The sequence below is a fragment of the Schistocerca serialis genome, chromosome 9 (genome assembly GCF_023864345.2).
Source record: "Schistocerca serialis cubense isolate TAMUIC-IGC-003099 chromosome 9, iqSchSeri2.2, whole genome shotgun sequence".
Classification (NCBI taxonomy): domain Eukaryota; kingdom Metazoa; phylum Arthropoda; class Insecta; order Orthoptera; family Acrididae; genus Schistocerca; species Schistocerca serialis.
This window is the reverse complement of record NC_064646.1, coordinates 126733412-126751175: the sequence shown is the minus strand read 5'-3', so window position 1 is coordinate 126751175 and position 17764 is coordinate 126733412. Positions and strand designations below refer to the sequence as shown.

General features: G+C 43.4%; 1 protein-coding gene across 1 annotated transcript in view; it reads right to left on the bottom strand.

Annotated features, from left to right (window-relative positions):
- Positions 1-6831, bottom strand: part of LOC126419414 (43 kDa receptor-associated protein of the synapse homolog) — a 100192-nt gene extending 93361 nt beyond the window's left edge. Inside the window, exons 1-2 of the mRNA XM_050086603.1 lie at positions 6800-6831; positions 3318-3525 (exon numbers count right to left, since the gene is read on the bottom strand). Of these exons, the coding sequence (XP_049942560.1) occupies positions 3318-3525; positions 6800-6831 (240 nt within the window). The remainder of the gene's footprint in view (positions 1-3317; positions 3526-6799) is intronic.
- Between the last annotated feature and the right edge of the window lie 10933 nt (positions 6832-17764).

Sequence of the window (17764 nt, the reverse complement as noted above, 5' to 3'; positions counted from 1 at the left end):
TCATATTTTGAAGCCATTTTCACTATTTTTCGATTGTGACTGTCTCAAGAAATATGTAAAGGTTTTTTTTTAATTACCGTTACCAGTCACAAACTTTGCCAACTATTGTGTTGCTTATTTATTTAGTGACATGTTTCGAGGTAAACCTCATCTTCAGGCTAAATGGCATTACAAAAACAACTTTAAAATAAGGCCATACTGATCTTACATAGTCTTTTCGTAAACGTTGTGGTCATATTTTTTCTTCTGGCGTGGCAGTCTCGTAGTGATGGGCTGGGATGCCTCCATTTCGATGCCACTCCTGGTCACTGTTGACAAATTGTCACTAACATAGCAGTAACTTGGACACACGATCACAAACAGTTCTGTAGTGCCCTGCACAGCAGGCTGACTGGACCTGGGTGCGTTCTGAAGGGACTGGAATCTGTGGGAATCTCCGGCCCTATTCGGGACATCCCGAGACCTCCACTGTCAAAGTCTGGTGCTCTACCTGCTAGACCATCAGAGCACCTCGTCGAAATGTGACAAATAATATTTTGTAGTATATAGACATAGTAGATTAAAACTGAAGAAACTGTAAAAGGTGGGAATTTAAGGAGATGAGACCTCGATAAACTGACTAAAGCAAAGGTTGTACAGAGTTTCAGGGAGAGCATAAGGGAACAATTGACAGGAATTGGGGAAAGAAATACAGTAGAAGAAGAATGGGTAGCTTTGAGAGATGAAGTAGCGAAGGCAGCAGAGGATCAAGTAGGTAAAAAGACGAGGGCTAGTAGAAATCCTTGGGTAACAGAAGAGATATTGAATGTAATTGATGAAAGGAGAAAATATAAAAATGCAGTAAATGAAGCAGGCAAAACGGAAAACAAACGTCTCAAAAATGAAATAGACAGGAAGTGGCTAAGCAGGGATGGCTAGAGGACAAATGTAAGGATGTAGAGGCATATCTCACTATGGGCAAGATAGATACAGCGTACAGGAAAATTAAAGAGACGTTTGGAGAAAAGAGAGCCACTTGTATGAAAATCAAGAGCCCATATGGAAACCCAGTTCTAAGCAAAGAAGGGAAAGCAGAAAGGTGGAAGGAGTATATAGAGGGCGATGTACTTGACGACAATATTATGGAAATGGAAGAGAATGTAGATGAAGATGAAACGGGAGATACGATACTGTGTGAAGTGTTTGACAGAGCACTGAAAGACCTGAGTCGAAACAAGATACCGGGAGTAGACAACATTCCATTAGAACTACTGACTGCCTTGGTAGAGCCAGTCCTGACAAAACTCTACCATCTGGTGAGCAAAATGTATGAGACGGGCGAAATATCTTCAGACTTCAAGAAGAATATAATAATTCCAGTCCCAAAGGAAGCAGGTGTTGGCAGATGTGAAAACTACCGAACAATCAGTTTAATAAGTCACAGCTGCAAAATACTAACGCGAATTCTTTACAGACGAATGGAAAAGCTGGTAGAACCCGACCTCGGGGAAGATCAGTTTGGATTCCATAGAAATGTTGGAACACGTGAGGCAAAACTGACCCTACGACTTACCTTAGAAGCTAGATTGAGGAAGGTCAAGCCTACGTTTGTAGCATTTGTAGACATAGAGAAAGCTTTTGACAATGTTGACTGAAATACTCTCTTTCAAATTCTGAAGGTGGCATGGGGTAAAATACAGGGAGCGAAAGGCTATTTACAATTTGTACAGAAACCAGATGGCAGTTGTAAGAGTCGAGGGGCATGAAAGGGAAGCAGTGGTTGGGAAGGGAGTGAGACAAGGTTGTAGCCTTTCCCCGATGTTATTCAATCTGTATGTTGAGCAAGCAGTAAAAGAAACAAAAGAAAAATTCGGAGTAGGAATTAAAATCCATGGAGAAGAAATAAAAACTTTGAGGTTCGCCGATGACATTGTAATTCTGTCAGAGACAGCAAAGGACTTGGAAGAGCAGTTGAACGGAATGGATAGTGTCTTGAAAGGAGGATATAAGATGAACATCAACAAAAGCAAAACGAGGATAATGGAATGTAGTCGAATTAAGTCGGGTGATGCTGAGGGAATTAGATTAGGGAATGTGACACTTACAGAAGTAAAGGAGTTTTGCTATCTGGGGAGCAAAATAACTGATGATGGTCGAAATAGAGAGGAAATAAAATGTAGACTGGCAATGGCAAGGAAAGCCTTTCTGAAGAGGAAAAATTTTTTAACATAGAGTATAGGTTTAAGTGTCAGGAAGTCGTTTCTGAAAGCACTTGTATGGAGTGTAGCCATGTATGGAAGTGAAACAAGGACGATAAATAGTTTGGACAAGGAGAGACTAGAAGCTTTCGAAATGTGGTGCTACAGAAGAATGCTGAAGATTAGATGGGTAGATCACATAACTAATGAGGAGGTATTGAATAGAATTGGGGAGAAGAGGAGTTTGTGGCACAACTTGACTAGAATGAGGGATCGGTTGGTAGAACATGTTCTGAGGCATCAAGGGATCACAAATTTAGCATTGGAGGGCAGCGTGGAGGGTAAACATCGTAGAGGGAGACCAAGAGATGAATACACTAAACAGATTCAGAAGGATGTAGGTTGCAGTAGGTACTGGGAGATGAAGAAGCTTGCACAGGATAGAGCAGCATGGAGAGCTGCATGAAACCAGTCTCAGGACTCAAGACCACAACAACAACAATGTATCCATGGATTTTAATGTGCGTGAGTGTCTGGCATATACCACAAGCGTCCTCTCTCGGCGAAACTATCTGCCCTAGGGCTCTCACACGCTCGTCACGATAGTTCATAGGCGAAGTACTGATGCTAAACTGTGTTCGCATCGACCCTGTGTGCAGAATCATGTTGTATAAATGGAGATGATGTCTTAACTACTGACGACATCTTTGGCATAATTGTTTTATTAATCTCCATTGGAGGATGTAATTTTAGTAAGTGACTTAAAGTTTTGTGCCTGTAATACTCTAGTAATTTTACGGTTACTTAAGCTATAGTGTGTTTTCTTTCTCATTTCCGATGCTAAATTTTTTCTAAGGAAAGTGTCCTCTTGTTGAGCATATTTTATTTCTGATGAAGGTATATTTATACCGAAACCTCGGTCAAGAATTTTAATAAATGTTTATCATGCAACTGTTTTGGTTGTCATCATTTATCGTGATAGATTACTGTGACAACCGTGCAGATAGAGTGTCAGACAGAAAGGAAACAACTCGGAATCGGTAAAAAAATAAAAAAGAGAAGGAAAGGAAACGTCGGTCGCGGTCGATACTAGTGCTCCTGCATTCGTGAGGCTGTGAGGTGGCAGCAGCGGGTACGGACCTTCCTCCTGGCCAGCTGGTGGTCGAGCCGGTGCCGGCAGCCCAGCAGGCATTCCCACAGGCCGCCGCCGCCCCCGCCACCCCCGCGGCCGTCGCGCCGACCGTCCGGCAGGTCCTCCTCGGCGAACTCGTACACGTCCAGAGGGTGCCGCGAGCCGTCGGGAGATGGCAGCAGCGCCGTCGCAGACAGCTGATGGCTGGCCGTTCCGCTGCAACACACCAGACACCCCTGTACAAACCGTCCGCCGCCAGTACCAAAGCGCTCAATAAAATTTCATGGTTGAGCAATGTGTTTTACTAGGAATTTTATATGTGCAATGTAACGGGATAGGCATGTACACACTTACAAATCAAGTAATCTGGCAAGACCTAAAAGTCATACGATTAGCTGCAGAGTAAAGAGTAGTGGATAAAAGCTTTGTACAGAGAACTGTGACAGGCTTATAGCTGAGTCAGGTAAAATATTAGTAGTTTGGTATGAATCCGGGACTAATCACATTACTGACCCAAGTTGCTACCGCTAAATGGTTCAAATGGCTCTGAGCATTATGGGGCGTAAGATCTGAGGTCACCAGTCCCCTAGAACTTAGAACTACTTAGGGAGGGTAGGACGTCAAACAGGCCGACAGGCGGACATGCCGCAGCCTTCACCCCCCCCATCCACCTTCTTCAGTACGCCGATGAAACCGCCTTCTTTGCCTCCGCCCCCACCCTACAGCGCTCCCAACACCTTCTCCAATCCCATTTCGACCGGTTCACCACTTGGTGCAACCAGTGGTTGCTTAAGGTCAATCCTTCCAAAACCCAGGCGATCATTGTAGGCAAAACCACCCCTTCCTTCCGCCTCCTCGACTTCTATGTCACCATCTATGGCCGTCCTATCGCCCTCACCCCCACCCTTAACTACTTTGGCGTCACTCTCGACCGTCGCCTCTCCTGGACCCCCCCATCTCCGGATAATCCAAGCCGAGGCACGCTCCCGACTCCGTCTCCTCGAGCTCCTTTCCGGCCGTACGTGGGGTCCGGACCCCTCCACCATCCTCCACACCTACAAATCCCTCATCCGCTCTGTCCTCTGCTACGCCCACCCTGCCTGGATCTCCTCCCCTCCTACCTTTTACAAATCCCTTCAAGTCCTCGAACGCCGTGCTCTTCCCCTCACCTATCGTATCCGTCTCCCCTCCCCCACGCAGATCCTGTACGACCTTATCCCATTCCCCCAACTCCTCCTTTTCCTCCAACGGATACGGATCCTCTACACCTCCCGTAAACTAGATCCCCCTCACCCACTCGTCTCTCACATCCTACCCCACTCTCCCCTGTATATCCACGTCCCACCTGCTCTCCATCTCTCCACTCTCCTTACCCTCTCCCGAGGTGGTTTCCACCAGCTGCTCCTCCCTGGTGATGCCCTCCTCTCCTCCATCTACCCCTCCTATCGACTTTGATCCTCCCCTCCCACTTCCTGTGTTTTTTCCTTAGGGCACTCTCTCTCCCTTCTCTCTCCCTTCCCTCCCTCCTCCCTTCCTCCCCCCCTCCTACCCAGGCTTCCCTTTACCCCATGCCTTCATTCCTCCCACCGTCTCCTCTGTCATTGGCATCTCTGCTCTCCCCTCTTCCTCCACCTCCACCTTCTTCCCCTCTTGGCAGGTCCCCCGGACTCGCACACGTTCAGTTGACATTCGCGCGCCAGAGATCATCGCCATCAGTTTAGTGTGTGTGGCGTCGTGTTTGTGCCTGAGTTTTTTCGCCACCCACGCTCCATTGTTCACGTGTCGCCTCCATAATCAGTGTCCGTGTTCAGTGCTAACAGTTTCTTTGGTTGTCTTAGCGTGTGAACGGCTTCGTGTTTTTTCGTTACTGTGTCTACTGTTTTTTGTCCCCCACTATGTTATGTATATTATGTGTCTCCATTGTTTTTCTTTTGTAATACCTGTGGCTGAAGAGCAGCGTACTGTGCTGCTGCCAGCCCACCTTATGTAAGGTGTGAAATTACAATAAAGGAAAAAAAAAAAAAAATCAAACGGGCCGACTTGGAGCAGGAGAGGCACCACACGACATTTTATTTTCTACTGTCTATACTTTTACAAATAAATTCATAAAACTTTGTCAGCATGACCAGGAAAGATTCAGGATTCACACTCGTAACAAAATAATTTTTTTTAGATATGAAATTTCATCATTTTTTCACGTACTGTTGACTGCATTTGTTGCTATAGGTACATTTTTCTTCACAAGTAAGAGAGATTCTTTGATCAATTTTGCACAGCATACAAACCATACATACAGGTGAATGAAACTCTAGAATTTTCCAAATCTATTAAAAACTGTGGTAAAAATTGAGATAATTAACTACAAAACTTGATTTTTTTCTAAACATAAAGTTTAAAACGTAACAGCTCATTCATTTTTTCATGAATTAAATAGATTCTAGAGTTTCAGACACCTGTAAGTAGGGTTTGTATGCTGTGCCAAATTCGTCGAACATTCTCTCTTACTTATGAAGAAAAGTGTACTTATAGCAACAAATGCAGCCAATAGTAAGTGAAGAAATGATGAAATTTCACGTTATTTTGTTATGTTTTTGAACTTCCGCTGCTACGAGTGTGAATCCTGAATCCTTCCTGGTCATGCTGACAAAGTTTTATGAATTTACTTGTAAAAGTATAGACAGTGGAAATTAAAATGTCCTGTGGTGACTCTCCTGCTCCAAGTCGGCCCGTTTGACGTCCTACCCCCCTTAAACCTAAATAACCTAAGGACATCACACACATCCATGCCCGAAGCAGGATTCGAACCTGCGACCGTAGCGGTCGCGCGGCTCCGGACTGAAGCGCTTAGAACAGCTCGGCCACACCGGCTGGCGCTACCGCTAAACCAGGTACACATCGTGAAAATAATCACTTATTTTTCCGTACTTACCATACTCAGTCATTCTTCGCACTTATAGCCTGTTGAATGACCGTGGATAAAAAATAAATCAAAAAAAATAAACAAACTCGTCTATCATTCACTGGTGACATAGTCGAAAATATATCTCTGCTAATCCCTCTGTATTCGAAGAAATTGTCCGGCGATCTTCATAGTTGATGTTATAAATTATCAGGTTCTCCATGATGACACATACCTTCCTAAATTTCATGCATTTTACCGCCTTATTTTCCTAAATTAAAGCTAATCTTGCTGCCTTACTTTTGGGCTACAAAAATTTATGGTTTATGGGCGCCGTTCTATAGAAAAAGCTGATCGGCTCTAGTAGCCATCTTGTAGTTTGAATTCGTCCCTCGCAGGCAGGACACTCGAACCGTAGGTAACGCCCGAACTTATTGCCCGATGCTGCCACTTGTAACTGGAATGTCACGCATCCAGAGGTCGCGGGCTATAGGTCGTTTCTGTGGCTTACGTAACACGAGGCCTTATTGGTCTCGGGGGACCTTAGCGCCTATGTAGTCAGCCAGCAGTACAGCCGAGGCTCGTCTTTACCAGTTGATCGCGGGAGGTTCACCGTGGAGCATCGGAACGTGTGATTCTTCCGTGCAGTTGGTCTTCTAATGGACCGTAGGGGAGGTTATGATTCCACATAGTGCTGTTAACTAGTTACCGTGTATTTATATGACTATTTTTCAAGTTCATTCTTTCAAAAGTAACGTCAACAGTTCTATACAGCCGCGCGGGATTAGCCGAGCTGTTTAGGCCGCTGCAGTCATGGACTGTGCGTCTGATCCCGGCGGAGGTTCGAGTCCTCCCTCGGGTATGGTTGTATGTGTGTTTGTCCTTAGGATAATTTAGATTAAGTAGTGTGTAAGCTTAGGGACTGATGACCTTAGCAGATAAGTCCCATAAGATTTCACACACATCTGAACATTTTTGAGTTCTAAACAGTGTATATACAGGGCTGAACAAAAAAATGGAAACACTGCAAAAAATTCATGATTGAACGTGAATACATATACAAATTTATTTGGCCACGGAAGGCACTTGTGCAGTGTCCTCACTACGTACTCACAACAGTGTTCCGTGTAGTTGTGAGTGCATTCTATCGAAGCTAAGTGAATTCGGACGTCGGCAAGTTGTTGGTGCTCGACAGTGGGTGCTATGTGGATAGTAACCAAGTAGCGAACCGTTTGTGGATTCAAGAGGCACCGTTCCGAATATTTATACCGTATATACCGCTGAAAAACACCACCCGCTAAGTTACAAAGTCTGTGTTGAATGATAGTGGCGGATGACCACTAAAATTGATTGTGACTAAACGTAAGAGGCTGACAGCATCAAAAGTCACTGCAGGACTGAATGTCGCACCCACTAACGCTGTCAGCAGCAAAACAACGCGAAAGGACCTCCATAAGCACGGAACTGCAGGGCGAGCTGCAATTCCAAAACCACACGTCAGTGATGCAAATGTCCGTATAACAGCCAAACGTGGTGACGAAGCCATAAAATGCAGTGAAGATATAGTGTGTCGTGGGGCGATCACTCTGTTGTAGAAATAATTCAAAAACCAAGATCGCTTAAACACTGTTTACTAGATGACGGGTTTCAACACACTAAAGATGCCATCATCGGATCTATGAAGATATAACGTGACAGGTTTGAGGGAGGGTTTACATGAGTTACACTATATACGTTACTATTAGTACAGTACCACATAACTGAATGTTGCTTAACATGCATAAATCAGTTGGATACAACGATACATGAGGCAGACCAGCTGATATAAAATGATTGTCGCAGTTGTTTTTTAATTTTTATTTCTGCGACAATGATTTTATATCAACTGGTCTGCCTCATGTATCGTTGTATGCAACTGATTTGTGCATGTTAAGCTACATTCAGGTATGTAGTACTGTACTAATAGTAATGTTTATAGTGTAAGTCATGTAAGACCTCCCTCAATCCTGTACATTCTATCTTCACAGATCCGAGATGGTACCTTTAGTGTGCTGAAACCGGTCAACTAGTAAACAGTGTTTAAGCGATCTTGGCTTTTGAATTATTTCTGAAGCCATAAAACCTGGACTGTGGAAGAAAGTCATATAGTCGGATGAGTCGTATTTTGCACTGTTTCCAACGTCTGGCACAGTTTAAGTCACAAGAGTAAAACATGGCGGAGGTTCGGTGGTGAATGGGGCAGCCATATCGGAGCATTCCAAGGGCGCCAAGGTTACTCTCCAGCGTCGCCTCACTGTCTAGGATTATGTGACTATTCTGGCCGATCGGATCCATCCCATTGTACAATATTTGATTCCTAATGATGCTGCTGTGTTCCAGGGCCACTGTTCACAAATCTCACATAGTCCAGGACTGGTTTTGTGAGCACGAGGATGGATAGGCTCATCCCCCTGGCCAACAAAACCACCAAATATCAATATTATTGAGCATTTGTGGTCTACTTTGGAGAGAATGGTGTGTGATCCGCCATCATTGTTGCCTGAACGTACCGCTATTTAGCGGCAATAATGGTATAATATTTCAAATTTTGTACATGGCTGCACGTTCAGAGACCGTGAATAGTTACAATTAAAAGAACACAGCTCTCGGTCACTACTTTTTAACGAATTATCTGGGTTTCGACACTGCTAGGAGTGTCTTCCGCAGACACCATTCTTTGGTTTAAATTCTGAGGAAGACACTCCTAGCAGTGTCGAAACCCAGTTAATTCGTTAAAAATTAGTGACCGAGGGCTGTTTTCTTTTAATTGTATAATATTCCCTCTAAAACCTGCATTTCTCCGTTCTGGCACGACTGTAAGGTGTTTTGAATCCCAGCTGGTTTCCTACATCTTGTTAGGCATGGAAATGTGTTGTTCTTTGGAGTTTCTGTATTTTTGTCTAATCCTTCTATTACTTACGCGGATGTAATTAATGCCACTGTGAGCTTCCTGGTGATTGGCTAGTTTCCGAACACCACTACATCTAAAGAATAAGAGCCGATTGACATACTGAATGATCGTGTTGATTAGAAGGTTGTGTGTAGGCTGTAGAGCTGTCGCCTCAATTGTTTCCGGCTCAGTAAGATGCTGTCTAATTTTGCCTGGAAAGGACAAGCACGCCACTGTTCTTCGAGCGCCAGGGGAATTTCACGTCGCCGGATTCAAATTTCACCTGGTCGGTGACTGTCTACCACAAGAAGAAAGGAGCTGCGAAAAATCTCCTGCGGCGATTATGACTGTGCAGTGAAGCAAAATGAGCTATGAATGGTTGGGTTTTTATGTTATAATCAATTCTAGATCTAGAATGAGATTTTCACTCTGCAGCGGAGTGTGCGCTGATATGAAACTTCCTGGCAGATTAAAACTGTGTGCCCGACCGAGACTCGAACTCGGGACCTTTGCCTTTCGCGGACAAGTGCTCTACCATCTGAGCTACCGAAGCACGACTCACGCCCGCTACTCACAGCTTTACTTCTGCCAGTATCTCGTCTCCTACCTTTCAAACTTTACAGAAGCTCTCCTGCGAACCTTGCAGAACTAGCACTCCTGAAAGAAAGGATATAGCGGAGACATGGCTTAGCCACAGCCTGCGGGATGTTTCCAGAATGAGATTTTCACTCTGCAGCGGAGTGTGCGCTGATATGAAACTTCCTGGCAGATTAAAACTGTGTGCCCGACCGAGACTCGAACTCGGGACCTTTGCCTTTCGCTGGCAAGTGCTCTACCATCTGAGCTACCGAAGCACGACTCACGGCCGGCACTCACAGCTTTACGAGATACTGGCAGAAGTAAAGCTCTGAGTACCGGGCGTGAGTCGTGCTTCGGTAGCTCAGATGGTAGAGCACTTGCCCGCGAAAGGCAAAGGTCCCGAGTTCGAGTCTCGGTCGGGCACACAGTTTTAATCTGCCAGGAAGTTTCAATTCTAGATCTAGTTACGATCAAGTTAAAACGTATCTTATTACTTAAATTCTTTAAAGCGTGTCATTGGATTGTGTTCTTTAGTGCTGAATAAAGCAAGTTGATGATCTTTTGGAGACAAAAAGTAGTAATGCAGTTACACATATTTCCTGAACAATTTAAGAGTAAATTTATTTTTAATTTTGTCTTAATGGATGTTTAACGAATTGCTAACTTATACAAGAAATTTATAAAGTGGAAGCAGAAAATTTAGAAGTGATGGCTTTGATTTGAAATAGATGCCCGCGATGTACTTCCAAAGAGTAATTTTTTTTATTATACGTAGTGATATATTAATTGAATGTGAATAAATGTAATTTGACTCCAGTTGACTGAAAATAACCTGAAATATATTAAGGTATAAAATTTAGACTTCGTAGGTGTTTGAATGTTTGAGTAAGGGTGCAACCCAGAGAATCAGTGAATTTAGCCGAGTCATGGAGGTGCAGTACGGGGAGATGACGCTACAGACTTAATCCTGGAACACAGCTTTCGTTTTCCAGCCAGCGGCCGACCACAGTTTACTATTGCTTCTTGTTCTTAATTTCTGTCTTGTGCATACAAGAGTTGTTTTAAGCAGAAAATGTTTCGGTGCATATGTGAATAACACAGCTTCTGGAAGGCGTTCTCAGACTTTATCTGGCCTTCATTGCATACTCGATCCAGGAATACGACGTATTTAGCCTCATTCTTATAACTTCCTTTTTGTTATAAGTTTCGAATAACCAAGAAGAGAAGTATGTGATATGAAAAGGCTGCTTCCGTAATGCAGAATTTTCCTAAACAGGGACTGACGAAAGTCTGTGTCCTCTTTCCGAAGATGGCGAGAACATATTTTGCTACGATTACCCGTTTTACAACCATTCCTTCTCACAGCTTTCATCCAGAGAGCTTTTTGAATTGTACTAATAGGAAATCCAAAGTCAAATGACAGAAATAATATCACTACAGTAAAAGTAAACAGCGCACCCAAAAAATCATGTATATAAAATATCTCTTCAGCGAGTCCTCTTACGAATGAAATGGACTTGCTTTACATTTTAGACTATAAGAGGATTGAAACTTCCTGGCAGATTAAAACTGTGTGCCCGACCGAGACTCGAACTCGGGACCTTTGCCTTTCGCGGGCAAGCGCTTGCCCGCGAAAGGCAAAGGTCCCGAGTTCGAGTCTCGGTCGGGCACACAGTTTTAATCTGCCAGGAAGTTTCATATCAGCGCACACTCCGCTGCAGAGTGAAAATCTCATTCTGGTATAAGAGGATTGCTTATTACGTCCGTAAATGAGGAAAGCTGGCATTTTTGGTCAAAATGTTTGGGCAACTAAATGGCGGACGTCGGCTTTAAGTCTCTGACGTCATGATGATGAGGTATAATAATACCTCTTTGAGAGGAGGGAAGTGGTAGTACCCTCGACTATTTAAGCAGCGCACACGATCAACAGCTAAAATTCGGTGACTTCGGACAGAAATTTTAACAAAAGTATTTGCCTTTTCTTACTCTCCTCTACCTCAAAACAGACGAACCCGCAAAATGTCAAATATCCGAAGGCTTTGTAGTCTGCTCGTAGCAGGACACGTCAAAATAAAGTTCAAAGACATTATCACTCGTAACGACGTCGTTTCCGAAACATGTAATAACATTTCAGGTTGCTTGATGCTGTGCCTATATCAAATCATCTTCAAGTCATTTACAAACACGCCACACCTTTACACGAAATAGTCGACCATGAAATCTGGCTCATATTTATGCACGCAATGAAATGGGAAATATCCTACCCATACGTCATCATGGAAGGCCCAAACCTCTTCCTTTCTACCGTAGATTCGATCTAGTTCATCTAAAATGGTTCAAATGGCTCTGAGCACTATGGGACTTAACTTCTAAGGTCGTCGGTCCCCTAGAGCTTAGAACTACTTAAACCTAACTAACCTAAGGACATTACACACAGCCACGCCCGAGGCAGGATTCGAACCTGCGAACGTAGCGGTCACGCGGTTCCAGACTGTAGCGCCAAGAACCGATCGATCACTCCGGCCGGCCAATCTAGTTCATCTTCTGAGATCTACATCCTCTCTCCTTCCCCAAAGAAAATAACATCTCTTTTGTTATAACATCCTCCTCGACACCACTAGAATCCGTGTCTGTAACTAACGTTCTGAGGAGCCCTCAAAATCACCATTCCCTAAGGCAATGAACATACACTAAAGTGACGAAATCATGGTATAGCTTTTAATATCGAGTCGGACCTACTTTTGCGCGGCGTAGTGCAGCAATTTGACGTGGCACGGAATCAACAAGTCGTTGAAAGTCATCTGTAGAAATATTGAGCAATATGGCCTACCGAGCGACGTGGCGCAGTGGTTAGCACACTGGACTCGCATTCGGGAGGACGACGGTTCAATCCCGTCTCCGGCCATCCTGATTTAGGTTTTCCGTGATTTCCCTAAATAGCTTCAGGGAAATGCCGGGATGGTCCCTTCGGAAGGGCACGGCCGATTTCCTTCCCCATCCTTCCCTCACCCGAGCTTGCGCTCCGTCTCTAATGACCTCGTTGTCGACGGGACGTTAAACACTAATCTCCTCCTCCAATACGGCCTCTAAAATCACCCATAATCACTTAATTGTTGCCGGTGCAGGGTTCTGTGCACGAACTGACCTCTCGATTATGTCCCATAAATGTTTGATGGGAATCATGTCGGGCAATCTGGGTAGCCAGACCATTTTCTGGAACTGTCCAGAATGTTCTTCAATCCAAACGTGAATAACTGCGGCACGATGACAAGGCACATTTTCATCTACAAAGATTCCATCGTTGTTTGGAAATAGGACGTCCAAGAAAGGCAGTGAATGGTCTTCAAGTAGCTGAACATCCAGAGGACCCAGTCTATTCCATGCAGACACAACCCACATCATTATGTAGCCACCACCAGCTTGTAGACAGCTTTGTGGCAACTTGAGTTCAAGGCTAGGGTCCAACTGACATGGTCACGAGCCCAAGAGAGGTGCTGCGGGCGAAGTTGTGCTGTTAGCAAAGGCGCTGGCGTCGGTCGTCTGCCGCCGTAGCCCAATAACGCCAAATATCGCCGCACCACCCTAACGGATACGTTCGCCGTACGTCCCACATCGATTTGTGCAGTTATTTTACTCAGTGTTGCTTGCCTGTCAGCACTGGCCATTTGCGCAAACGCCGTTGCTCTCGGTCATTAAGTAAAGGTTGTCTGCCACTGCGTTGCCCGTGGTGAGAGGTAATGCCTGAAATTTGGTATTCTCGGCACATCCTTGACAGTGTGAATCTCAGAATATTGGATTCCCGAACGATTTCAGAAATGAAATGTCTCATGGACGTAGATCCAACTATCATTTCGCGTTCCAAGTCTATTAATTAGCGTCCTAATGGGGTCGGAAACCTTTTCATATGAATCAGCAGAGCATAAATGACAGCTCCACCAATGCTCTGCCCTCCTGTACCCTGCGTGAGCGATACTATCGCCATCTGGTTAAGTGCAAATCACTATCCCACGACTTTTGCCGCCTTAGTGTATTGCATCACCAACACGACTATCATCATGTTTTCAGGTTTATAACATTTGATTTACTTCATTTATAAATAGTTTGAAGCAACGAGTGAGGAGAAACAGCATACTCACTGGCAATGGGTAGGAATGTAGATAACAAATAAAACAAACTTACTTATATTATTTTGCACCTACAGTGTTCTGGCTTGTAAAGAGCAGTTAATAAAAAAACTTGTATTACTATACGTGGTACGTCAGAAATGCTGTGCCAAAAAAGTTGATTCGATTGTATCATAAAACGAAGAAAACACAGCATCCAAATGAAAATCTTTATTTGTTTTCACAACAATTACCAATAGCCACTATAAGCGTTTGGAGATTATAAAGCAGTGAAGTATTCTGCTGGAATCGACTGAAGCGCTAATGCCACGTTCCCGCTGCGAGTCGGTGGCTTGCAACGCCAACTTCTTTCAGCACTGGTAGGGTACAAGAATTCCGAGTACCCGATAGTGAATCAAACTGCGTCCCTTCGTGCGCTGACCGAGGGTTAACTCGTTACAATTATGGAATACGTGATACGAAAGTATATTCATATAATATGCACGCACGATGTTGCCTCGTAAGATACAAATTTCAATACATTGTTTCGTAAGTTTACGTCCTGTGTGCGAGATTTCCGTTAACTATCATCCGCTCTGCGAAATGAAACGCAACAACGAAGATTTTTCCGAGGAGGAACTGTAATCAACTGAAGAATTAAGCAGAGGTGCGTCCAGTAACTACTTCATCGATCTCCAACAGTAGTCTGATGCTCCGGGTTTTACAGTACGTTACGTCCAAATATCGACAATGAACGTCACTGAATGTGCAGGAACTGACTCAAAGCTCATTCGCACTACATTATTAATGTGAAAAAAGTAGCAGGGAATGTATAAAATACTCAAATAATGGTGGCTGACGTTGGATTTCACGGCTGTACCCAACCTCTTCTACACTGCTTTACGATAGCGAATTTCGAGCACCTACTTGAGGAACTATACAAATTCATTTTCTCTCTGGATGACTTAGCACAGTACCACGCAGGTAGGTATGACAGCCACCGGCAGCCGTCTTATACAGTGTGGTGTTACCTGTCTTACATCTACTGGGCGACAGCAATGATAGACGAACTGGTAACGGCTACAGTAGCCACCGTATAGGAAAAAAAATAGAAAAATAGTACAAAAGAACCTGCACGTCACTGTGGATGCGATTGCAAGCAGTCTACAAAGTATTAATTTTTGATCAGTTGCTAATTTCGGTTAATAATCTAGTTTTAGCCTTATTTGGAAAAAATAAAAAACAAATAAAAAATAAAAAGTCTATATGATCCATGTACGCTAAGAAATATGGCCGAAATAAAATCATGAATTCAAAAGACCAAGAGTTATCATCGGTTCAGCTCATGACATGTTTCGAGAGGAAGTTAGTTTCTAGGAACAGGACCATCACGAGAATAATAGATCTTGCCTCTGAAAGACGAGCAATTGAACGCCCACGTAAGAGATACCAGATCAATATTCAGGTTGATTTGGAAACGTTAAGAAAGCGTAGAGACTAGAATATTATTTGCAAATGGAGTTGCGCTCTATCCCAACTACGGTTCGATAGTTTTCGTATACTACAAAAATTACGTGGTAAATGATAGGATTACCAGTGTATTGGTAGGGAAAGAAACATAAATGTATGTAGAATCTGGGAGCCGACGATTGCTGTTTGTCGTTTCGTTTGTTTGTGTGCTTTGCTCAAAATAGAACCACCAGTCATTCAGTGTCACTCCATTGTGTACTTTATTCTCTTACAGGATATAAATTGGATTTTATGTAACTAAGCAATTACTTTTGATGAAAGGACAGATTACGTGCACAAACATAAAAAATATGTATAACATTCTGCAACATGATCAAAGGTAATAATTTCCTGTTGTTACTGATAAATCCGACAGTTGATCACGAATAACAGAAACGTGTTTTATAAAAGTAATGAAGCGAAGTTTGATGTACTTTTATTTTACCCTTTTCTATTTTACCTTTTTGTTGAGGAAATTGCGTTTTCTAGCGCTATATGAAAAAGCTGTATTGTTTTATTTATTTTTGCAACATCATCCCTTTGTTTCACGTTATTTTCGAATAAAACTTGAATTAAAAATTGACAGTTTCAGTTTTGCTTTAAATACTGTTTATTTTTAAGTAACAGACAGGAAGATAACTATGTAGAGCAAAAATATACATACATATATCCTCACTGTGATTATAGACGGTTCACCACTTCCAGTTTTTAGGACAATTTAATAAGACACTGATTGCGTACGTAAAGAAAGCGATAGCTATTTGGTAACGTCCGATGAATATGCAATACACCTACAACATTTTCTGTGTGTTCTTTCCAATTTAAGTTGTTCGTAATTGTAATACCTAGGTATTTAGTTGAATTTACGACTTTTAGATTTGACTGATTTATCGTGTAACCGAACGAGTTCCTTTTAGCACTCATGTGGATGACCTCACACTATTCGTTATTTAGGGTCTAACTGCGACTTTTCATACCATTCAAATATTTTTTCGCAATCGTTTTGCAGTTTCTTTTGATCTTCTGATGACTTTATTAGCCGATAAACGACAGCGTCATCTACAAACAACCGAAGACGGCTGCTCAGATTGTTGGGTTGGGTTGTTTTTGGGGAAGGAGACCAGACAACGAGGTCATCGGTCTCATCGGATTAGGGAAGGACGGGGAAGGAAGTCGGCCGTGCCCTTTCAAAGGAACCATCCCGGCATTTGCCTGGAGCGATTTAAGGAAATCACGGAAAACCTAAATCAGGATGGCCGGACGCGGGATTGAACCGTCGTCCTCTCGAATGCGAGTCCAGTGTCTAACTGCTCAGATTGTCTCCCAAATAGTTTATATAGATAAGGAACAGCAAAGGACCTGTATCACTACCTTGGGGAACGCCTGAAATGACTTCTATTTTACTCGATGACTTTCTGTCAATTACTGCGAACTGTGACCTCTCTGACAGGAAATCGCAAATCCAGTAACATAACTGAGACGATATTCCATAAGCACGCAATTTTACTACTAACCGCTTGTGTGGTACAGTGTCAAAAGCCTTCCGGAAATCCAGGAATACAGAATCGATCTGAAATCCCTTGTCAATAAGACTCAGCACTTCATGTGAATAAAGAGCTAATGCATGTCAATGAGTGGAAGGTGAAACAAGCAACGAGAGAAAACGGTTTTTGTGGCAGCAGGCACGGGCAGAAGCAGAGGCTGCACTATGGGAGGCACCACGAAAAGCCCTTAGGGGTCCCGCGGCGGGAGTCAGCGACCGGACAGGTGACGCGTATTGGAGAACAAGTAACGGGCCACCAGAAGTTGGACAGAAAAAAACTTTAGAAAACTGCGTTTCGGAATTCCAAGTGGATACGAACAAAACCAGTGATGCAGTTGATCACGTGAACAGCGAGTGGTACACATGTAACTTTTAGGCGTCTGGAGCGGACACAAAACGTCCGATTGGCGGAAACGAACTAGGAAGGAGTAAAGTGCCGAGATTTCGATGCAGTTTAATGGTAGGGCCCTTGCGATTGGCAGAGAGAGTTTCCACAAAATAAGAGGAACGCTCGTATTGGTCGAAAAACGCCGTGACATAAAGAACAAAAGAACCCAGATGGGGAAACAGTTCGGCTACGAAAAAGACAAGAGAAAAATTTTCTCGGACTCTTCTCTGAACTTGCGTCAAGTGCAGACTGGGGCACATAACGATCTGTACGATGCAGAGGAGAAATTTGTGTGAACACTGCGTTCACTGCGGCTAACATTCAGCTAGATATTATCTGAAGCGTCGTTGAGCTCCAGCGGATACAGCATGCAGTTAACTTCTGTTAGTATTTTTACTATGAAACGTATTGTCAGTTCTGGATATGTGCCTTACATACATGAATTCTAATGAAGCCAGTATCTGTTTTGATAAGATTGTGAAATTCTTTTACCTCGTAACTTTAT